Raw genomic sequence first — 25076 nt, 5'->3', positions numbered from 1 at the left:
ATATTTAATCTCTCTCATTTCTGTGCCCCGAAAGTTATTCAGCCTAGCGCATATTTAATTTACTGTCTGATACTGATAGTAGGCTGTTTTTTATTATGGCTGCCTTGGAGTCCCAAGTATTATGCGCTTGTTGCCGCATAAAACATAACTTTGACTCTGTAACAATGGCATTGCTCTCTAAGGCTAAATGTCGCATAATGACTGTAGATGGCGGTATTCAGACATTTTCAAGCTAATTCATGATCTGAAAGATTGAACAAATACGGGGAAGATGAAATGAGAATGATCAGTAGAGTGCAATTGTCCTAAATTTTGAGCATTTTAACTGTAGCATATTTTTCTTATTGTCCTTACTCATGGTAAACTGCTTTTCAGCAGCCTTAACAAGTAACATGGAGCTGCCACCCTGTGGGCCCATCACCTGCAGGGACAGGATTCAGGGTGCGGTGCATTTTGTGCCAGGTGGCAGGCAGGGGCGGGGTCCCAGGCGTGTTGATCCAAGACTGGCTCTGGGGATGCATTGTCTGAAGAAAGTAGAAAGAAACTTTACTGTTATTTTCAAACACAGAAATGATACATAGTGACGGTTTTTCCTTGATGAAACCATCTTTGGCAGATCATTAACAGCACAAACAGCTAAACAGCTGCAAGGAGTATGTTTATTTATTTACTTTTGGGTGGCTTGTGGTGCAGCGGTTAACACTGTCATCTCACAGCAAGAGGGCTCCAGATTCGAACCAGCCAGCTAGCTTGGGCCCTTCTCTAGAGTTTGCATGTTCTCCCCATGTCAGTGTGGCTTTTCTCCAGGTGCTCCAGCTTCCTCCCACAGTCCAAAGACATGCAGGTTAATTGGTGACTCTAAATTGTCCGTAGTTGTCTCTGTGTGACAGCCCTGTAATAGTCATGGGATCTGTCCAGGTTGTACCATGCCTCTCGCTCAATGTCAGCTGGGATAGGCTCCAGCCCCCCCATCATAACAAACAGGATAAGTGGTTACAGATAATGTATTCATTTATTTGTTGTTTATTAGGATTCCTTTTTTGTCTTCATTTGATAGTAGCGAGATGACATGCACCAAAAGTTCTCAACTGGATGCAAACCGAGGATGTTGTGGTTTATGGTTAGAGCTTCAACACTGAGGCCACCAGGACACCCCAGAACTAACATTAAGTACAGCTGACAAAAGTTGCAGATGACAGAAGTTTTCATTTTAGCTGAGAAATCAATGTTTGGAATGTAAGAGACTTTAAAAGAGGATTTGCACATTTACACTTGTCAAATTGCAAAGTTGGTATTAAAAAGGGATACTATGATAATGAGTTGTATCCCCTCACATTTCAGCTGCTTTAAACTGTTTAACGGTGATTGAATCAGCTTTGTCAGCTTTGTGTTTCTGCTTAGTTGGTTTTTGGGACACAGTTGCTGCAAAATCATTTTCTTTGTAATGATGAATGGAATTCAAATGTTTCTGTGTTATTAGTCCAGTGTGTTTTTCAGACAGTCATATTGCTGTGAGCCTCTTGTTTCCCGTCATTTCATTTCTTTTTCATCCTACGCTGCAGAAAGAACATATTTTTCCAAATATTATGAGAGGAAAGAAAATCTGCTTCTCCTCTCTCTCATTGTTGTGTTGTGTGCAGTTTTGGACAGACACACTCACATCTGTGACTTTCCACTGCACTTTCAAATGAGTATTCTTCTCTATGACTCCACGGTTTCCTCTCCTTGTCTTTGAGCCAGAACACCTCCCACAGCCTGCTGCTGTCGCTGTGGAAAGAAGCTTGCGTAACATTACTAACTGGGTCAGTTCCTCTGTCTGATCGAGCCAAGAGTTGTACAGAGCTTTTCCATCAAGCAGCACTCCGCTGACTAACCCATGTTCTTCAATTTACCCTACACTGATGTCACTGTCTACAGCTGTCTTATCTATCAGTAGGCTATATGTCATACTTTCATAACATGTCTTCGACAAATACAGAGTATGTTCTCAGGATTAATGGGTCTAACTCATACATTCCTAATTACCCATCTGTTAATGCTTGCTGTTTATGTCTGTTACCAGGTGGTGTTTGAGGTGGCTTTTAACAGTGCTAGAGGAGGATATGTGGCCATAGATGACATCTCCTTTTCTCCTGAGTTCTGCCACATTGACACAGGTGAGAGGTGACATCTAGACTTTAGGGGAGCAAAGACAGACTACAGTCACAGACCTCAGTCCAGGTTCTGTTTGGCTGGCTGTTAAACATGCTGACTCAAAGTCTGAAGTCTCACTTGTGGCCACTAGAGGCTGCAGTGTTAATTGCACCTTCATGTGCATTAGTAGTATACTACTGATAACCAACAGCTCTTGGGAAGATAAATGATTCTTGCAAATGTAAAAGCAATGTGTCAACATCCATGTGTCATACTGTGATGGTAACTGTGCATCAAAGTTGCCACAGCTTTGTTTGAATAAGCCCCATAGTCACTTTTCTGTGGAGGTCAGACCTGTGTCATTTCTCTAATACTTCCAACAAGGCTCAATTATGAATGTTGTCACATTACCATGCAGACTGCAGGATTCAATTCGCACAGACATTATAGAGAAAAACTGTAATGAGCTCATTTTAGATGAGTCTTTTAAATGTACTTGTGAAACTGAACTCTACTGGAGCATGTGAGCAAATATTAATTAATTGGGAGGAGTCATTTTAAAATTTGCTCTGGCATTGACTGATCCTAGGCATTCTATATTCTGTCTAATACAGTGGCATGCAAAAGTTTGGGCACCCCTGGTCAAAATTTCTTTTACTGTGACTAGTTAATTAAGTAAAAGATGAACTGATCTCCAAAAGGCATGAAGTTAAAGATGAGACATGCTTTTCAATTTTTTAAGCAAGATTAATGTACTGTTTTTGTTATGTACAATTTTAGAGAGAAAAAAGGAAAAGGAGCACCATGCAAAACTGTGGGCACCCCAAGACATTTGAGCTCTCAGACAACTTTTACCAGGGTCTCAGACCATCACTAGCTTGTTATGGCTCTGGCTTGTTCACAGTCATCGTTAGGAGATGCCAGGTGATTCAGATTTCCAAGCTTTATAAACACTGTGTTTCTCAAAGTCAAGGATCCTTTCTTGGTAGGATGAGTCCTTCCAAGGAAGCAGTTTTTAGAGCCAGGCGCTGCAGTTGCTCTCCATCGCCTGCACCGCCTGGGTCTCACCTGATCTAACAGCTGATTGGTTTAGATGTCGACTCAACAAGATGAAGTTTTAGATAAACTTTTAAATTTTGCTGAATTTCAGATATTTCAATTTTATTTGCCTGATTTGAAGGTTTATTCTGTGAACAGAAAACATGTTATGTGACTGATGGTGAAGTTAATTGGTCAGAGACGAAATACATTAATCATAAACTACACAGAGTCTACTGTATATTAACATTGGACTGTTTTAATTATTGTTTAGCAACACAGAGACTTGTGGTCAGTGAGATGTGAGGATTCTTAAAATAACATTTGTCCAGATGTGAAGCCCTGACTGTATCTGACTGATCTGTAATGAAAGCTGTTGTCTTGTATAAAATATGAACCTTATAGTCAGACAAAATTTATTTAGCCCCTGTAGTTGAGGGGGCAGGTCTGCTCTGCAGCAGCAAACTAATATGATGCTGATTGACATCAGAATTCATGTAAAATAGAGGTTGAAGGCTGCTGGAAACTGTCCGACCTGACAGCAGCTTTTTGTCACCACCTCCTGCTGCTGCCTGCTCTCGTCTATTACAGGTGAGGCGCAGTTCATCTCAAACGAGCCTATTGGAACAGGCTAGTGAGTGTCCCCAGGTGTGTGTCATTAACCCTCAGCAGACTGAGGGATAATGACACACAGGTGATAATTTTGGCACTCTCTAATGTTGTTGTACAATTTGAACAAATAAAAGCAGTATTTCCATAGTCATGTGACTTTTATGGACAATGTTTCTCTGGATTATACTTAAAAAAACAAACAAACAGGTAGTCAAATGAAACTTTTGTGGCATTTCACGCCCTATCACTCCTGTAAATTATTAATTTAAGAACTTTTGTGTTTTATCTTAATCACAGTATTTTTAAAGAATCTCATTATTTTGCAGTGGACACACTGATAAGTGTAAATTGTGAGGTTTCTGTCAGTATTCTTTATGCTTGTATGATTAAAAACTACTGTGGATATTAATCCAAATAAATGACATATTAATCTAAATCCTGCTGAGCGCTGCTGGTGTAGGTTTCACTGAAGAGGCCCTGCCTTCACTTCCAGCAAATCGTGGATACTTTATACCTGCTGAAGATACACACATGCATTATTTATTTATTTATTTTTAAATTTTATTCACAATACAAGACAATGACAATACCAAACAAAGACAATGCTAGACAAAGACAATACTAGACAACAAAAACAAAAACAGACAATACAATAAAAAAACAGAACAAGAACAATACAATCAGAGGTTTTAGAGAATGGCTAGGGGTGCATCTAATTATCTCTAAATGCTCAAAATGTTATCAAAATTAAATGATGCACAGCCGGAAACATGGGCATGTTCAGAAAACATATGTACTAGGTTTTCCCTGCAGCGGGTCAAAAGATAAATAAATAAATAATATAAGCAAAATAAAGAATGAAATAAGAAGAGCTAAAACACTCTTATACAAAATGTCTCTTATTTATATATTCTTGAATGATGGTCCATAGGTCATCTGTTTATAATTCTCCAAATGAAGGACTCTGTCCTATGTAGAATTTGAAGGATCCTTGACATTGGAACAGTTTTTAGGCAGGATTTGATGATGTTGCATCCTTGAAATTCAGCCATTTAAGGATGCTTCCTTGACTTTGAGAAACACTCTCTGACTCCTGAAACCTTGTCCCAACAATGCAGCCATGGGCTCCTCTAAACAGCTGCCAACAAAGCAGGAGAAGGCTATAAGAAGAAAGTGTTTTGAGGTAGCTGTTTGGTAGCTGCTCATTTGGTAATATAATTAAGAAATGGCAGTTAACAGTAGCTGTGGAGGTCAAGTTCAGGTCTGGAAGACCATGGAAACTTTCCGAGAGAGCTGCTCATAGGATTGCTAGAAAGGCAAATCAAAACCCCTGTTTGACTGAAAAAGGCCTGCAAAAAGATTAAGCAGACTGTGGGGTCGTGGTGCACTGTTCTACTGTGCAGTGACACATGTATAAATATGACCATGGAAAAGTCATCAGAAGAAAACCTTTCCTGCATACTCATCACAAAATTCAGTGTCAGAAGTTCGCAAAGGGACTTCCGATAAAGCCTGATGCTTTTTAGAAACAAGTCCTGTGAACTGAGCAAAGGTATGTTTGGAGAAAAAAGGGTGTAGAATTTCAGGAAAGGAACATCTGTCCAACTGTTAAACATTGGGGTGGATTGATCATGCTTTGGGCTTGTGTTGCAACCAGTGGCACAGGGGACATTTTACAGGTAGAAGAAGAATATATTCAATTTAATTCCAGCAAATTCTTGAAGCAAACATCACACCATCTGTAAAAAAAGGTGAGAGGATGGCTTCTGTAACAGGACAAAGATCCTAAACACACCTCAAAAATCCACAATGGACTGCCTCAAGAGGCGCAAGCTGAAGGTTTTGCCATGGCCCTCACAGTCCCCCAACCTAAACATCATTAGAAATCTGTGGATAGACCTCAAAAGAGCAGTGCATGCAAGACGGTCCAAGAATCTCACAGAACTAGGAGCCTTTTGTAGGAAGAATTGGTGAAAATCCCCCAAACAAGAATTGAAAGGCCCTTGACTGGTTACAAAAAGTGTTAAGAAGCTGTGATACTTACCAAAGGGGGTGCTACTAAGTACTATGCAGGGTGCCCAAACTTTTGTTTCAGGCCCTTTTCCTTATTTGTTATTTTGAAACTGTAAAAGATTAAAAATAGAAAAAGTAATCTTGCTTAAAATATTGAAGAAATGTTTCATCTTTAACTTCATGCCTTTTGGAAATCAGGTCATCTTTTACTTACCCAAACTTAGGTGCCCAAATTTTTGCATCCCACTGCAAATCCCTGTTCTCCATAATCAATAAGCTCTTAAAGCCTACTGGTACCTACTCAATACCACCATCCACTGAGCAGTGAAATAGATTCTGAAACTTTTTTATTAAAGAAGTTACAGAAAGTAATAGCAGCATAAGCTCTGCCCTGTCTCTGCTGCCATTTATTTTTCTGGTCTCTGTCCTCCCTCCAGTGGCCTATTCAATTTTAATACAATTTGGTGGTATTTCGGTATTGCACGTTACCAGGGTATTTAAAAATCCTGATGGTATGGTTTTCAATACCATCAAAAATACAGAAACCCCTCTTTCTATTCAACTCATACAGAGAGGATGCAGTGAGGATGTATTTTATGTAGTGCACAGCACAGGCCACCAGAGGTCAGTCTCTGCTAGTGGAACAGACAGCTGAGCTGAAAGACATTACACCTGTGACAGAAAACGCTTCAGAACTGTCAACAGCTGACCTGCAACAGCAGAGAGAGACTGCAGGGAAAAAACAACATATTTTCATGGAGGAATTATGGATGATGGCAAATGTAAATGGTCTGAGTATGAAAAGTTTAATCACCAAAAAAATGAAAATTAGCAGTAGCTCTACATGCAGTAATACATAGCATTGGATAAAAGGCCATGTATGGCAATGGCAATTTTATATGCATACTGTGTGTGTCCCAGAAAAATAGGATAAAAATAATAATGTGAAGTAAAATAAAACAAATAAAATAGATACAATGTTTTATTATAATCATGTTATTAATGAGAACATTTGTTTTGAGGGTGGTTGTTAGGACTGAGGAGCAGTGGGAGTGAGTGTCCCTCACACTACAAACGGTCACTAGTCACAAATTATTTAATTGCAACATTTTTTTAAAATCCAGCCGTGATGTAACTCACTGTGTTTTGTGTTGCAGAGCCGACCTTTGACCCCTCTATAGCCAACTGTGACTTTGAAGATGGACTGTGTCTGTACTATCAGGAGAGAATAGAGAGTAAGGTGTGGAGCAGAGTTTCAGTCAAGCCTAATGCCTACAGAATAGGAGACCATACCACAGGAGCGGGTGAGTAACACTGCAGCACAGACTGCAGCGCCTCCCTGTATATGATGATGAATGCTCTCTGTGCTTGTCTGTACAGGAACAATTAGTCTTGTCATGATCGAGAGCAGGGGTCTGCAATCTTAACTAGCAAAAGAGCAATTTTTGACCAAAAATAATTATAATAAAAAAATCTGCCTGGAGCTGCAAAACCTATTTGAGCCTTATGGTAACAGTGCGTATTAAGTCTAAATTAGCCTATCAACATTTAGAATAAGTCTAGAGCTGGCGCACCAGAGACTTTTGCCCACTGAGCAGCTAACTTCCAGTTTTTTTTATCAGACTGAATGGATCAAATCCCAATAGTCAAACAAGTCATTTTTGTGCAAAAAAATGTAAGTCTATGTGAAAAAGTCTTTTAGGACACAGGGGCATCACGTGATGAAGTTAACAGTTCGGCCACTGTCTCAGATTGGCCTCAAAGCTCGGCACTGTTCCTGGGGTCCTGGGCGACACTTGCTCATCTGATAAACATCTACACACACTTACAGTCCGATTGCACATCATCAGAAGCAATTTGGGGTTCAGCATCTTGCCCAAAGATACTTCAACATGTAGACTGCAAGGGCCAGGGATCAAACCACCAAACTTCCGATTGGTAGATGATTGCTTTACCTCTTGAGCAACGGCCGCCTCAATAATTTGGTTAAAATTGTTCCACTTCTAGTTTATCTGTTCCTTGCATCTCTTCACCAAGACAACACCATCTGTTCTGTTTCTTCAGTGACTACCTCATGATGGACAGGGTATTTTACATTGCACCTTGTACCATTGTAGTTAAACACAGTGTACAGTAGTTGAACTAACGTTACCACTCTTGTTCTTAATAATGTTCTATGTGTACTTTTTCTTAGGCTGCTTCCTCCTGGCAAACACTCGTTTTACTTCAAAGCCCGGCTACATGGGTCGCCTTCATGGTCCCTTTTTACCAGGGAACCACAAATACTGTCTGAGGTTCTACTACCTGCTTCATGGATTTAGGAAAGTGGACAATGCTCTGGTTATTTACATTTATGACGAAAACAATGTGGCTCAAGAGAAGGTGTGGAGCCTGACTGACACCTCCAGGGCTGTATGGACTGAGGTGGAGATCACCTACATGAAGCCTATGCTGTCCAAGGTATCAAGCATTAGATGATGATGTATGTGGAGAATGATGCTTTTGAGTGACTGAATAGAAAGACAAGCTGATGGGTGGATGGACGAACAGACAGATGGACAGAGGGATGGATAGATGAATGGATGGATGGATAGGTGGATGTGAATGATAACCAGATTAATTGTTGAATGGCAGTGTTGAGTTTTTTTCTCTGTTTCCCAGGTAGTGTTTGTCAGCATATGTAAGAACTTCTGGGAGTGTGGCCTGGTAGCCATCGATGACATCACTGTAAGTCTTGGAGACTGTCAAATGACAGCAGGTAAAAGACACACTAAGACATACACTGACAACTCTTCTTCATGTTCAACAGGAGAGAGAAACGTTATATTCTTGTCTTAGAACAGGTCAGCACAAAACAAGACACTCTATTGTCAGAGCTGCCAGTTCTCTTCATGAGGTGGAGCCAATGAGACTATTAGTTCTTGCTCATGATGTTCCTGTAGTCAACTGAGTCTTTTAATGTCAAGCAGCAGCAGTAGGACGTGTTGTGTTAGCATTAGCAGTAACTGAATACACCTGTGATATGTCTGAAGGAGAGGGAACAGTAAACAGTGAGGCTGTAATCAATCACATTACAAACAGTAATAGTGGATTACTGTACATGCTGCATTGCTCCCTGTCAATACCTTGTGTATTTTTTATGGCAATTAAAATCCAGTAACAATAAAATCTACTTTATAAAGAGAAAATTACTGAATGCAAATACACTGAATGACAATTGCTGAAAAAAAGTCTACCATAAATGTATCAAAAACAGGTTTGATTTCATGAAAATCTTTAAAAAAAAAATGATTATATGGCCAGAAATATATGGACACTCCACACCCATTGCCAAATGCATAAAATTAAATATTCAGCCACGGAATCTCCACTGACTAACACTGGCAGTAGTATGGGTTGTGCCAAAGAGCTTTGTGACTCTTTGGGATGCCATCCTTTTTACAGGTCCAGTGTGTAGGATTTAGGGGGATATATTGACAGTAATGGAATATAGTATCATGACATGCAACAAGGGGCCACAGGCTGGAATCGAGCTTGCATCTGCTGCAGCTGCTGCAACAAGGACATTGCCTTTGCACGTGGGAGACCTGCTTTAACCACTGAGCTACTGGGCGCCCTGAGAACAGATTTTTAAAGTGATACTGCTTTACTGGTGTTTTTACTGGTTGTAATCACATGGTGCATTTGTTTTGGAGAGAAAGTGACCTCTGTGGATAATTCAGCTCTTGGTAAAAACCTCCTGAACAGTGAACATTGAAGGAATTCTAACCAGGAAAAGTTTTAGCTGGTTTCAACCTGCAATCCTCAATGCTAGACACCACTAATCCCCCTAAATCTTACACACTGGACCTTTAAGACTCGCTTAGATTTGTGCCATTCAAATGCAAGTACTGTTATTGTGCTGTAGAACCTTCTAGGAGCAAGTGCAATATATATATATATATATATGTATATATATATATATATATTAAAGGCTCTCTAAGTCTTCCTAAGTCTTCTCTCATACAGCAAACATCTCCTTACGATCTGCTAGCTACATGTCCTCTGAATATTCATTCATTCATCTTCTAACCGCTTCATCCTCTTGAGGGTCGCGGGGGGGCTGGAGCCTATCCCAGCTACATCGGGCGAGAGGCAGGGTACACCCTGGACAGGTCGCCAGACTATCGCAGGGCTGACACATAGAGACAAACAACCATTCACGCTCACATTCACACCTACGGACAATTTAGAGTCTCCAATTAACCTAGTCCCCAAATCTGCATGTCTTTGGACTGTGGGAGGAAGCCGGAGTGCCCGGAGAGAACCCACGCTGACACGGGGAGAACATGCAAACTCCGCACAGAAGGGCTCCCACGCCCGGGATCGAACCGGCAACCCTCTTGCTGTGAGGCGAGAGTGCTAACCACCACACCACCGTGCCGCCCATGTCCTCTGAATATGCTGTGGAAAAGTCCAGTCTCTGTAGGCAGCCCAGGCTCCGCAAATGGCATCAAAAACATTTTGGTCCAGGCTGCACCAACCAGCCAGCACAAGACCAGCGAAAGCAAGCACACACACATGAACGCGGTGCCCATGTCTCACGGTCTCGTGCAAGCGTGCACACTTGAACGTGGTGCCCAGAGAGGCAGTTAGAGCTACAGGCTACAATGAGGCTAAAAGGCGAGGTAAATCCGTTGTGTTTGATAACATTGTTGAACATAAACAGAAGTGAAGTGTTTTTGTTTGCCATTTGTGGAGCCTGGGCTGCCTACAGAGACCGGACTTTTTCACAGCATATTCAGAGGACATGTAGCTAGCGGATCGCGAGGAGATGTTTGCTGTATGTGACAAAAACTTCGTTCACGAACGAACCAATTCTATTGAACAGCTCGTTAACATGAACAATGGGAACCGAGTCGCAGCTGGGAACCGTTCTTTTTTTTTTTTTTTTTTTTTAAATATCACTGTGTGCTCCTCCTTTGCTCCTCCCCTGAGCAAAATTCATTGTAGCCTGCTTTGTTTTTTAATGTTTATTTGTAAGTGTTATGGTCACGGTGTTGCATGAATAACAAGTCATGGTAGCTTTACACACATACAAACAATTTGTATAAAGGGTAAATCCAAAATAGTGATGTCACTGTCAAAGCAGAGTGATATGGCGCAACCTTGTGGAATATTTACAATGAATCCAGATCAGACTTTAAAATCTAGTCCACACATGTCAAATGAGGTTATAATCAATATTTCAGAATAATTCAAACTCAGATATTGGTGGGATATCTAATTTTGTATTATTTTGTTCCAAATCTCACCCCATCATACCTCCTAGTGATTATTTCCAAGATAAAATGAGTTACCACCAGGCTGGCTTCTTAAAACTTAATAAATATAAAAATCAGTCAAATGAGCCAGTTTTTTGAACGGCTCTTTGAAAGGAACGGCTCACCAAGATCCGGCTCCCCTCAAAGAGCCATAAATCCCATCTCTATTTTCAAGCTTAGGAAGACTTAGAGAGCCTTTAAGTATTTGTTTACTTTCATAGACAGAGAGGGGTCATGGATTGAACATGGGGATGAAAGAGGACAGGAGACCTCAGGGAGAGCCAGATGAAGAGAAAAAAGAGAGGAGGCAAGGAGAGGAAATGTGTACAAGAGAGGAGAGGGCAGAGGAATAACAGAAAGATGAGAAAGGTTTACAAAAACACTTCAAACACGAGAAGTCTGAATGGGACCCAGATAGTCCTGACATACCAAGGTTAAAGACTTGGTTATACCATACCTCTACTGCATTACAAGTGGTATGCTACTTCATCAACAAATATTACTCAGACCACTACAGAGAATTGCAGATTAACATTATATATCCAATTCACATTATAGACACCACTAAATATATGTGGAACAATTTAGTTGCAATTCATCATGTGTTCTTGATTGTGTTGGGTCCTTGGTGAAGTTCAGTGACCCTGGAGGTCTAAAAACTGTTACCAGCAGTGCAGAGATATTCAAAGGAGGGAAAATCACCATGATAACTCAATGTAAAATGATACATCCTCTTTGTAAGGTCCAATTGTCATTCTCTTTAGAAGACACCTCCATTAACCGTTCAGTCACTTGAAGGTTGTCTACACACCTCCTCACACCGCTTAATCTGGCATTGTACCTCTGTTGCCTCAGGGTCGGCCTGCCTGAATCAGAAAGAAGGCTTTATCAGCCGAGGCTGTAATGGATATGCAGGGTCTCCAATAAAGTTGTGTCCTATGTGATGACCAGAGATATTAACATTTATTAACATTTAATGGAGGATTGCACAAATAATTCAATTAGGAGAGACCTGTTCTGAGAGAAAAGACTATTCATTTACATGTGCACCTAAGTATGTGGAATGTGTCATTGGACCCCATCATGATGTCATACATTCAGAGAGGTCTTGAAGACATAGTAGATTAGGGAACCCACCTATGGAGTCTAGATGCTGGTGGTGGTAATGGCGGTGATGAGATGAAGAGGGAGCTGAAGATCTGGACGTAAGGAGGAGTGGACTTTTGATGAGCTTGTCCTTGCCTCTGATAAGGTGACTGGAGGTGAATGGGGTGGAGGAGGATGCGATTATTCTGCCTAAAATGACAGTTGACACGAGAACAGATTTAAAAGCAGTAGAAGTATAAAGTCTTCCTGATTAAACTTACGGTGACATTTATTTGGTGAAGCTTTGCAGAGTTTGCCCTCAGTTAATTGGCCAACAGAGGTGCTGAGCTCTGACTGTGACTGACTGAGCTGTTTGTCTCAACAATTCCCAACTTCAAGCTTTCATTAAAACTGCAGCACATGCTAGATTTTCTTAGAAAATTTAGCATCGAGTGTCCTTGCTCACCTGATACACTGACTGTGTGTGTTTGCTCCACAGGCTCCCTCCCAGGCCAGTGTAATTTTGAAGATGGAGTCTGTGGCTACTTCCAGGATAAGAAAGGAGACAAAGCCGACTGGCTGCGAGTCCGGGGACACACCCCCACCTCCTATACAGGACCCAGAGGAGACCACACTACTGGGGTGGGTGAGTCATTTCCTCATTCACTGCTTTATTCATTCATTCAGAGGTCATACCCCCACATGATGGATGTATGAAAGCCCGTGTGTGATCCAACTGTTCAAGATTTTACCTCAGGAATTCAGACTTACAATCACTTATTCATTTAATTCTGCTTAGGATGTCTAAATATTTTAGTAGTTGGCTGTTAATATGCACTTTGTTCTTAATGACACGGCATTCCATTCCTCTTTGTGTGTTGTATTTTTACAGCTGCAACAACAAAAACTCTCCACTGAGATCAATAAAGTCCCATACTGTTCAGTGTGTTATTCATGTGCCTTCTCCAGGTTACTTCATGTACATCGAGGCATCGCTCATGCGTCCGGGTCACAAAGCTCGACTGCTGACCTCTGATCTGCGGGGCTCCTCGTCCCCTCAGTGTTTAATCTTCTACTATCACATGTACGGATCTGGCACCGGCATACTGAGCGTGCTTCTGCGCCACAGCAGCAGAGAGAGGGACACACTGCTGTGGAGACGCCGCGGTGAGCAGAGCGTCAGCTGGATGAGGGCTATGGTGGACTACCATTGTGATGTCCGACACCAGGTACATCGCTATGTAGATTACATAAAGGTAGTGAAAAAACATTCATAAATACCTAACAGACACAAGCCTTCCTTGAAAACTTCAGGCAATATCAGGATTTGTTGTCAAATTGACCTCTGTATTGATATATGAATCTGTATTTTGTTAGACACACTAGGTTCTCTGTCCTCACACTGGACCTCTGTTAAATGTTTCGCACTAAATAATAAACAAAATAACTGCCAGTTAAGAAAGCATTCTTACCACACTTTATAGCCCCACTTCAGCCAGTGTTACTTTCTGTTTTTCAGTTAGCATTCTTTCTCAAACAGATGATGGGGGTGTGGTTAGTAGATGGATGTAATCATTACCTTGGCAGCCAAATTGCAATTCTAGCATGTGTCAAAGCAATAACACATGTATTAGCATGGATAGCGATAGCATTCATTCTGACATAGGTTATGAGGTGAAGGTTTTTCTCCACTTCCTTCTTTTGAATGAAATATTAATAAATATGAATCTAAAAGCCAAATAGCATGCATCAAAAAAATACGCCCCTATTATTTTCAAAGCACAACCCCACACTGAGAACCAAGAATTTGGCACCCCTTCATGCCACTGTCCTTTTTCCAGCCTCTCAACCCCCAGAGTTAAATGCATTTTCCCCCCACTCACTCTCTGCTTGGACACACCAGCTCCTGTAGCAGCTCTTTTTTCTCTGCTCCCGTGGCAGCTCAACTCATCTCCTTACCATGGATGTATAAAGAGAACTTAGTTGCTGTGTCTTGTGTGTAACAAAGACTAGAAGAGGAGAGACTCCCGGTGGAGATTAAGAAATATCTTGCGCTAAACTACCGACAATCCCGTCCTTATAAAGACAGTGGCTAAAAAAAATTGCCTGTTGAGTTGTAGCTCTGGAAATCAACTCTTCAGGTGAGAAATCAAGTTTTATTAGTGGTTGTCCACACATTTTAAGTTTATGGACGGATGGAGGAGGCACAGATTTTCCAGTAAAAGTAGTAATAACTTTGCATGGTCGTCTGTTTACGAGCTGCAGTGTTGTGTCCGGTGTGTGCCAAGAGTGTCACTTGATGTGCTGTGTTTTAGCTTAGTGTTAGCTGCAATTCACTTACTTCTGAATGGTCATTTAGCCTAAGGACTAACTGACAGTTGATATGGGAAACTAGTTTGTTTGCTAGTTCCCGTAACACCAACAATAAGTTAATGAAATATCCTATTTTTTCAAGTATATTTCGAGGGCTGAGGGCATAAGTGACATTTCACCAACTTTACAGGAGAGCCAAAACAAAAAATGACCATTGTTTGCTCTTACTTTCTGTACTGAATTCACCTATTTAAAGCACATTTATTGACACAGATGGATGACACAATACTTAATGAATAATAATTTATCTTTTAGTCAAAAAAATATTTTTTCTACATTTCTAAATTTCAAAAATATTCACATACGCCTTTTTGGCACCAAGGTTTTCAGTTCATTTGGATATAACATATGGGGGTATCTGATAATTTCATGAGCAGAAAAGAATATGAATGTGCTTTTAAAAGAACAACAACAGTCATTTTTACACAATAAAGGTCATTAAAACATATTTATATTAGATAATTTATCTCAGTACTATTTATTTTTGAGTAGTTATGCCATCGACAGAATAGACAGAAAGCAATTACAATGATACAGTACAATGAACATCGATGATAATTTAAGAATTCATTTAATTATTAAACATTTCATTTAAATGATCATTTAAATTCATTGAAATTATTGTTAAAATCTGATTCCATACTATCAGTAGACTAGACAACAGTAGGAATTAATATGTTTTCAAGTATTTGGAGTATGTGCAACAGTATTCATGAATTAATGACACTGACTAAACTAATCATGTGAACAAAATGAACAAAATATTAAAAACTGAATGTAATCTACATTACTAGTTGTTTAATTGCTACTATACATTACATCTCACTTTGATTCAGAAACCTTCAAAGACTGGTAAAAGTCCAGATAGGAGCAGGGGATACTGCCATTTGTGCAGAGTGTGGCCAAGTCTTTTTTTTTAGTGCACTGATCCCTGGTCGAGATTTGTTCAACTTTTTAGGTCAAATTGCATGGGAACCTCTCGTCTCCTGCGTCCCAACTTCAAGAATGCGGAATTCATCACTAGAAAGTTCATACTTGAATTGGACACATCTCTCCTGCAGGCTAAAGGATAACTTTACTGAAACAATGTGGAGTTAAAACTTACCTTAATCACTTATTTCTGGTGTTTGAAATAACTGTGACAATACCTCTTCAGTGTTAAACACCACTTTTCTGTTGCAGCCATTTCTAGTCTTATATTTACTATCAGCCATTTTGACTTATGTGCTGTCTTCAGACTTTGCCCATAATGCATTTCTCAGTGCCAAAAGGGCGTAAATGCACTTATGCCCTTCCTATCTACCTCTGCTTCTGCCCTCCAACTGCGTCCTGTGCGTACCTCAGCCCCCGCTCTTCTTACCAGCTGATCCCTTGACTCCCTCAGCTCTAGCACTAGGCCTGTTTTCTCCTGCCTGTAGCCAAGGCTAAGGGAAATCAGTGGGAGTTGCAGCGCATTGTTACCAAAGAGGCCAACTTCTGAGAAGCAGCGAGGGAGTCCCAGCCATTTTCTTAAAAAGCTGTTGGCAATGCTGTCCATCCTGCTGGCTGCTGAAGAAGGGATTTTGCACACTTTAAGTGGCCACAGCTTCCGATGGAATAGCGTGAACTGATAGCACCACACTTTGAACTTCCCTGGCAGTTGGCTGCTATCAGTCTTTGCCAACCCCTCCACTAGCTGCTTCTGTGCCGCTCTCACCATTTGTCTGTCTGAGAGTTCCGCTGTGTACTCCGTCCCAAGGCTCTGGATTGGTTTTTCTGCAAGCCGTGGGATTTCCTCGCCTGCTGCGACAAACACCACGCTGTCGTTTGTCACTCCCTTCCAGAGAGACATACTACGAGACTTTGAGGGCTTGATCTTTAGCCTTGCCCATGCTGTCAACTCATCAAGGCACTTCAGAAGTCTTGACGTGCAAGGGGCTGTCTGCAGGATGATGGTTACGTCATCCATATAGCTTCTCAGCGCAGGGAGTCGTTCTCCAGATGGTAGCTTCAGTCCTCTCGCCACCTGCCTGGCTGCAATGAGGATGACTTCAAAAGCGGTGACAAACAGAACTGGAGAGATGGAGCAGCCCATTGCGATGCCAACTTCCAGTTGTTGCCATCCCGTCAGGAAGCCTTTGGTGGAGAAACACATGTGGAACTTGCTGAAGTAGCTTGCAATGATGTCAGAGATGCTGGACGGAACATAGAAGAACTCCAGGACAAACTCAATCAGCTTGTGAGGCACAGAGCCATAGGCATTTGCAAGGTCAAGTCACACCTCATGCAGATTGCTTTTTCCTCTCTTGGCGCACTTTATCTGTTCCCAGACCATGGTTGCATGCTCGGTGCAAGAGAGGAGGGGAGGTGTCGAAAGGGACATCTGGTGGTGCTGGCCATGGTATATACCCTGGCAAGCCTAACGGTACCTCTCAGGCTGTGTCTGAGTATTGACCCTTGATGTACTGCTCCAGATCTTCCTTGGAGATTTCCAGCGTTCCACTTCGTTTCTCATCAAGCAACTGGTGGGCATGCTTGAATAGGTCCTTGAAGAAGTCTCTTCTCTCCTTTTCCTTCTTCCGCCTCCTCCTTCTGAGCCGGTCCACTCTGCGAAGACTAGCGAGCGTTTGTTTAAGCTTGGTCCACAGCACTTTCAGACCAGCTTTTTCCTCTGGGGCCGCTTTCGTCCACCTCTTGCACAGCTGGCGTCTATCGCATATGAGCTCATCGATGTACCTCTCCCTGCGTCCCTTCTGTCTTGGTGCCCTGGCTTCTCGAGGTGTCATATCCCCGAACCCTTCCTTGCACTCTTCGTAGATGATGTTGCCCATCATGCTCAGCCTGCCGCTTAAGTTCCCTCGCAAGGGGTGCTCTAGTACTCCCCTCAGGTGTTCGTCTAGTCTCTGTCACTCCTCTTGGTCTTTTGACCTGGGCCATCTGATCTTGCTATGCCTCTCAAGCGTTTTGTTCTGGCGTGCCAGTTGCACCTCTGCTGGAGGGCTAGTTATGACGTCGCCCTGGGGTACAGCATCTGTCTGCAGGGTTGAGTGCTCTGCTGTTGATCTTCCAGCACTATTGGGTCCTGCTGCTCTGTGGTTCGCTACCGGGCTTTTGGTCCCACTCGTCTGACCTGCCGAAGCAGTGCAGGTGCACTGGTTGGTCAACCTTCCACATTTCATCCTCCCCTGATAGATGTGAAGGCCCCTGGGCGTCATCACCTTCTGCCACCCATAAAAGGTACACATCTGAAGGGATTTCTTGTTAACCTTATTCGTTCCGTTCTCTAACGGAACGGGCTGTCTTCTCTTAGTGGGTAGGGTGACTAACTGTCCACTCCTGGTGCAGTCTTTCCTGCCGTCCACCGGTCTTTCCCGGATGTCCTCCAGTCTTTCCTGGCCACCAACTACTCTTTCACAGCCGTCACTGGTTCCCCAGAATTGTCAATTAGGAATACAGGTGATGTTGTACCTGCTAGGCTTTTTGCCTGCCGCACCTCCTCCAGTGCCTTCTGGGTCAGCTGCAAGGTCGTCAGCTGGACAACAGTTAAATCCATAGGTGCAGCAAATGTATGCAAGTGTTGAAACCACAGTATAGTTTGAGAAACTGAGGTATGGAGTCCATATTTTTATGAATCACCCCTTTGTGGAGTAAAGCAAACAGGTCAGGTATTTGAGAGGATAACACTCCGGGATTATCTTGTGCATGTTTGCCTTAGAAGAAAGTTTTTCACTTATCCATGACAAAAAGTTATTCTTCCTCGCAGCATTTGCAAGAATATTGTACAATTTGTTAGAACAAGTACCAACAATAGCATCTTGACATGGGCTACCTAGGAGTAAAGAGACAGGATTCATACACAAAGCAACACCAGGATTTTTTTTTTCATATCCTGCAGAATGTCTACCCAGTATGCTTGGATTTTAGGGCAGATCCAGATACAATGTGTGTAAATTCCTACTGAGAGTTTACATTTTAGACACAGAGGTGAAATTTGGAGGTTCATTTTATTTAAATCCAGAGAGACTTGTTTTTATGGTAAAAGAATATTTATTAATGTAAACATATGAATAAAAATGTGAAAAGTCTTAGAGAGATGGTTGGATGGATGATTTAAGGAGGGTGATGAATCAATAGTCGAATAGGCAAGTGCATAGTTCTGCAGACTGTGGGTGTCTATATACTGTACATAATAAAAGGTCAATGAGGACCAACTGAAATAAAAGGTCATAAGACCAAACAGAAATTAAGGTCAGAAGACCAATTTAAATAAAATGTAAAAAACAAACAAACATTAAGGTCTGGCGACCAAACACAAATTTAAGTCAGCAATTTTCAGCATGACAACAACGGAAATTAAGGGTTTGATGACCAAACAGATAATACCGTGACTGGTGCGAGGTCCTGGTGACATGGGGTGTCTATATGTTGAACATAATAAAAGGTCAATGAAGACCAACTGAAATAAAAAGTCATAAGACCAAACAAAAATTAAGGTCATAAGACCAACTTAGATAAAATGCTGAAATTAAAATAAGGTGCGGCAACCAAACAGAAATTAAAGTCAGCATTGATGAACAGAAATTATGGTCCGACAACTGAACAGAGAATGCAGCATGTGAGAATGAGGTCCCGAAGACCTTGGGTGCACAGCCTGGGATCCTAAAGACCATGTCAGCAATTTTTAGCATGACAGCAAAAGAAATTAAGGTTCTGATGTCCAAACAGAAAATACTGTGACTGGTGCAAGGTCCTGGTGGCCTGGGCTTATATGTAGAATATAATAAAAGGTCAACAAGGACCAAACATAAATAAAAGGCCATAAGACCAAACAGAAATTAAGGTCATAAGACCAACTTAGATACAATGATGAAAGTAAAATAAAGTGCGGCAACCAAACAGAAATTAAAGTCAGCATTGACAAATAGAAATTATGGTCTGATGACTGAACAGAAAATGCCCTGTATGAGCATGAGGTCCCGAAGACCTTGGGTGCACAGCCTGGAGTCCTAAAGACCATGTGTAGAACAAAATAAAGGTCAGTGAAGACTAACTGAAATAGAAGGTCAAAGACCGAACAGAAACTAAGGTCATAAGACCAACTTAAATGAAATGGTGAAAGTTAAATAAGGTCCAACAACCAAAAAGAAATTAAGTCGGCATGACAAACAGAAATTAATGGTCGCATGACCAACAAAAAACAAGTGTTGAGGGATCCCGTGGACTACGTATGAGCATACAGCGAGCGGTCCCGAAGACCATGGGTATTTGTGCATACAGCATGAGGTCCCACAGACCATGATTGTGCATTTGCATGAGCAGTAACTGCTCTGTTTGTGATATTATGACATATGAAATGTGGTTTCTCTGGTCACAAAATTTGAATGTATGTTAAAAAGTGGCATCAGGGGAGATTATATTTTATTTGTATTTGTTCAAATGAAAACAAGCATGCTCCCTAAAATAAATCACACGTTCTTTTTTCCCTGGGATGTCCAAGTGCTATAGCCAATGTCGATCATGCCTGGTAAAAATCTGGGTTACCTTGGATTCTAATCAATAGGGGGGGTTAAGTTTGACCTCCCCTCAAGCTTTCATGTAAGAAACCATGCCTTCAAGGTATTGGAAATTATGGGGCTCCTGTTACATAAACTCCTAGCCAATCTCAAAGTCTTACATGCAAGAGGTCCAACAAGTAGCCACAGATCTGTGACGATTCAAGGTCTAACCAATCAGAAGTTGGATCTTCCTTAACCCATTCTGCTATAAATCTCAGTTGAAATGCCAACTGATGCAGTTTGATGTTGGCAACATCTAAGCCTCCTTTTCAACAAGGAAGCTGCAATATTGGCATTTTAAGCCTAGGCTTTCCTTTGTTCCAAATAAAGTTGCTCAGCCAAAATACCCTAATTTTAAATCTGTATTTTCTTTAATAAGTAACTTAGATATGCTCTTTATCAGTTGCTTTGTATCAAACAGGGCTTTCACTTTGGGGTCTTGATCACCCTATCAGCATGTGTATTGCCAGTACCAGCAGGGTTTTGCTCAGTAATTTTATCCTCTACAGTACATAGCTTCCTGTAGTCTGTAGATGTTAGCTTACCCATATTATACAAAGTCAGTGAAAACATTGAAGTTTCAGAATGCTATGCTGGGTGCAATAATAATAATAATAATAATAATAATAATAATAATAATAATAAATACCCCCCCCCCCCCCCAAAAGAAAGCTAATCATCTTGTGCACACTGTTTTTGCACTGCATTAATGCATTTTGCAGCATATCCACTCTATGAACAGTCTGCATTAAATATGTCTTCAGTGTAGCCAAAATACAAGATAAGTTGACAAGCTAGCTCACAACGATGTTTATCAGTTTGCTGCTCAGAGGCACAGTGCACCTGCACAAGCTTAGATGATGATGTATGACCTGCAGCTTCTACTATAATCATACATTTTCTTCCTGTTTTAGCAACAACCTTCTTTCTTTTAAGTCTGAGCACAACATTTATTTATTAGTCAGAAAGGTATTTTACAAACAGTGTGGCTAGTCAACATTGTCAGGAAGTGACTCAGAAAAATATGACATAAAATTGCCAAAATACACTGGAATGGAAAGTTCACTTGATCTGAGAAAAAGTAGTTTACAAAACAATCTCACCACAAAACACAGATTCACAGATTCTCATGTAGAGTGAAATGTAATATTTAATATATTCAGTTGTTAAGGAGCCTTTTAGATTTGTTTGCAAAAATAGAAAACTTAAGTCAAAGTTAATTTATCCTGCACTCTGTTTTGTGGCTCAGTTTCATATTTTCACATAGTTTGTGTTTTCTGCAGATTATTTTTGAAGCCATCCGAGGCCCATCACTACGAAGTGATATTGCTATTGATGACATCCATTTTAAAAGGGGACCGTGTGAAGGTCAGTTTAATACTCAGTCCTGTTTCACTCTGTAAACAGCTGTGTAACAGAGGTAAATCAATACTCTATGCATTGTTTAATGGGTGGAGCTCTAATATCTGTCTTGTCCTCTCTTTCAGATCCTGGTGACATCACTCCATACTCAGGCTTCTCAGAGTATTTCAATGAGATTGAGAACTGAGACTGGCAGGACGTCTGTCAGTATAAATGTTTGGTAGTTTTTCAGAGATGGGCTGGGTGGTTTTCAGAAGTGTGAATGTGAACAATGCACCAAGACAATTTACAGAGTTATAGAGTAATGCTTATGTTGCAGCCATGACCTCCACCACACATACTGCTGACTCTCTTCATGTACTAGTCCAGTCATTCTGATGTTTGTGCTATTATTCAGTGTTTCTCTGACCACAGTTCAAGATCATGGAATTGGGTTACACACTGGGGAGTGGTTGTGATTCCTCCTTGTGACAACATTATCCAATTACACCTCACAATAGTCCCACCTTGTTCTCATGACACTACAATCCAGTGTTATGCACAAAAAGCCATACAGATATTTGTCAGTAATGCTAGAAGTCAATAGCTATTTAAGTTACAAAGCACAACTGCTCTGCCATTTTCACTCAGAGCTCGATAGAGATAACCAACACATAACTGAGTGTTTGCCCAGTTGCTTTCAGTTGAAACTAATGAGCTAGAAGCTCGCTCTAAAGCCAAACCTGAAACATAATTTCCTTTGGTCCTTTAATTGTGGTGACTTACTAAATTATCACAAAAAAAGAGTGGCAAACAGAAGTTTATGATACTTACATTTCTGGTTCAGCAAGATAATCCTCACAAATAAACACCTCATTTGTGATTCTGAAGCCTAAATGCCATCTCCAAAAGTACAAAGCCAACATTCGGCTATAAATGAACTATGGTCGCATGACTTTAATGCCGCTGCAACAACGAGGCTGTGAAGCCACTGATGTTCTATAGTCTCAAATAGCCTCTTCTTAGCAATCGCCTTTTTTAGGACACAAAAGGACTTATTCCAAGAGCACTCTAGGTTACAGAGAAAGAATATCATACCATAAAACTTTGATTAAAAGCCTAGTCCCAATTAAACATCCAGTCCCTTTCACAATTTACACGTTTTTACAAATAACACATTTTGACAAATAACACCTGTCTCAATTAGAGGCCTGGTCTGTTTGCCAAGCAGTTCATTTTTGTAGAAGTTCTTCAGTTGTATACAAGCAAGTTGTTGGCTACCTTAATTTATGTGTCTATTCCTAGATAAAATAAACACCTCATTTGTGATTCTGAAGCCTAAATGCCATCTCCAAAAGTACAAAGCCAACATTCAGCTATAAATGAACTATGGTCGCATGACTTTAATGCCGCTGCAACAACGAGGCTGTGAAGCCACTGATGTTCTATAGTCTCAAATAGCCTCTTCTTAGCAATCGCCTTTTTTAGGACACAAAAGCTTCATAATTCACAAGTGGAGTATTTACTGATGTGTTTTATCTCGTAGAACAATATGTGAAAATCTCTTAAGCTTGTGTTAAACCTTATTTCAGGCATCAAACCAAATCCAACTCATTCAACAACAACAACAAAAAAAAAAACACATCGACTTCCAGATGAGGGAAGTGGGAGTGCTAAAATGTTTATTCATTTCTGAGTTTTAGGACTTATTCCAAGAGCACTCTAGGTTACAGAGAAAGAATATCATACCATAAAACTTTGATTAAAAGCCTAGTCCCAATTAAACATCCAGTCCCTTTCACAATTTACACGTTTTTACAAATAACACATTTTGACAAATAACACCTGTCTCAATTAGAGGCCTGGTCTGTTTGCCAAGCAGTTCATTTTTATAGAAGTTCTTCAGTTGTATACAAGCAAGTTGTTGGCTACCTTAATTTATGTGTCTATTCCTAGATTACCCTGTAAGTTGGTCATATTCCTTTAGTCTATAAGAATCCTCTGATCAAAAGAGTCCAAAGGGTTTTTCAAAAAAGCCTTATTGGGCTTTAAGACTGTATGGAAGAGAAGAACATGTTGGTGCATGGCACTGGGCCTTGACTGCTGCCATGTGGAAACAAAGCACACATCCAAATAACAACACCACCAAAACATCAGGATTAAGCAATACTCCTTTTATTTGGGCTTCCACTGTTGCACTATTGTTTGTTTGTTTGTTCACTCTGTTCTGTATATATTTGTTTATAGTGTCAGATTTTTGAATTTACAAATGGATTGAGATTCAAGAGATGGAAATGTCCAGAAATCTTCTGTTAGGAACACTTAGCTGCTTTGCTGTGGACAAGTGTAAAGTCTAAAAGTCAGTACCATGCAACTGTGCTAATATTTCTCATATCTCATCTCAGAATATAAACAAAGTTGTGCAGGTAATTTTTTTCATTGGATTTCATACAGTATTGTTAAATATTAGCTCCACTGTGACAATGGATTTGAATCCAGCTTCAGTCTGAAGTCACAATCTAGGTGCTTACAGATATCTGACACTTTTTTTTAAAGGTAAATCCTGTTTCATGTGTACATCAGTATCTTTTTGAAGGCATGGATTCAGTGAGGTGCTGGAAACCTTCCCTAGAGGTTTGATCCATGCTGACTCATTAGCATCATAGAGTTCCTGCAGACTTTTCAGCCATACATGCTACAGATCTCTGCAGACTTCTGAGTGTTCTGCTGTGGATATACATGTTCCTCTGTACACCACTGCGGAGCTGCTCTTGTACCTTGATCCTTCTGTTAACCAGACTGAATGAGGGGAGGTGGGCAGTGAGTCAGAGGTCTGGAACCAGACTATTTCCTGTTAGCTTCCATGCTGACCTGTACACTCATGGTTTCTTGTTTACTCACCATTCTGTCAGCTCCAGACACTATAGTGCATGAGTTTATGGTTATCTCCTTGACCATGTTAGTGTGGATATTTTTAATGACATTTTTGACAAATTATCAAAAAAAAGAGAGAGAAAAAAAAGGCTGCAACACAATATGGTGTCCCACAAATAATGTACATTCAATGTATTAATTTAACCCTGAACTTTGACTGCTAGAACTGGTGACTATCAGTTTTTATAAATTTGTCTTCAAACCACTTCATGTTTTTCTTGTGTGTGCTTTATTTGGATGAAATCCATTTAATGGACCACACTATACTGGAATACATAATTACGTTTTTACTGCAGTCAGACAAGATCTCGTTTTGAGGCATTTTATTTTCTGTGATTTTCTATTCCTGTCTCTTTTTTATCAGGTCTGTAGGGTACTTGCAGGATATATACACTATATAAAGAAAAAGGCAACATAAACAAAACAGCAATGTATCTATCTCAACATAAGACATAATATTCACTAATGGTTTCTTTCTCAATGCATCATGACCCTGAAACTCTGTAGGTTGAAGAACACTCAGAGCCACTAGAGGGCAGTCAAACACCACCAACATGCTGTATCTCTGCCTACAGCATCAAGTGCACCAGCAGTATTAATGAGGTAGTCATTATTATTAGTAGTAGCATTTTTATTATTAGTAGTATTATTTTAGATATTTTATGCATTCAGTTATAACTGAAAATGATGATGTAACAAAATACACATT

General features: G+C 40.6%; 1 protein-coding gene across 2 annotated transcripts in view; it reads left to right on the top strand.

The window, feature by feature from the left end:
• The window catches only part of mamdc2a (MAM domain containing 2a), a 53803-nt gene extending 29239 nt beyond the window's left edge, over window positions 1-24564 (top strand). Inside the window, exons 7-14 of one of the 2 annotated variants that reach the window (XM_049579882.1) lie at window positions 2063-2156; window positions 6954-7100; window positions 7991-8256; window positions 8458-8554; window positions 12685-12831; window positions 13155-13414; window positions 21376-21460; window positions 21580-24564. In XM_049579882.1, the coding sequence (XP_049435839.1) occupies window positions 2063-2156; window positions 6954-7100; window positions 7991-8256; window positions 8458-8554; window positions 12685-12831; window positions 13155-13414; window positions 21376-21460; window positions 21580-21641 (1158 nt within the window). In that variant the 3' untranslated portion in view covers window positions 21642-24564. Of the gene's footprint in view, window positions 1-2062; window positions 2157-6953; window positions 7101-7990; window positions 8257-8457; window positions 8555-12684; window positions 12832-13154; window positions 13415-21375; window positions 21461-21579 lie in introns of those variants that run through there. The other variant, XM_049579883.1, reaches the window with a different exon arrangement.
• The last annotated feature ends 512 nt before the right edge of the window (window positions 24565-25076 follow it).

The sequence above is a fragment of the Epinephelus fuscoguttatus genome, linkage group LG6 (assembly GCF_011397635.1).
Source record: "Epinephelus fuscoguttatus linkage group LG6, E.fuscoguttatus.final_Chr_v1".
NCBI lineage: Eukaryota > Metazoa > Chordata > Actinopteri > Perciformes > Serranidae > Epinephelus > Epinephelus fuscoguttatus.
The sequence above is the reverse complement of the archived record's forward strand: the minus strand, read 5'-3'. Positions and strand labels throughout refer to the sequence as shown.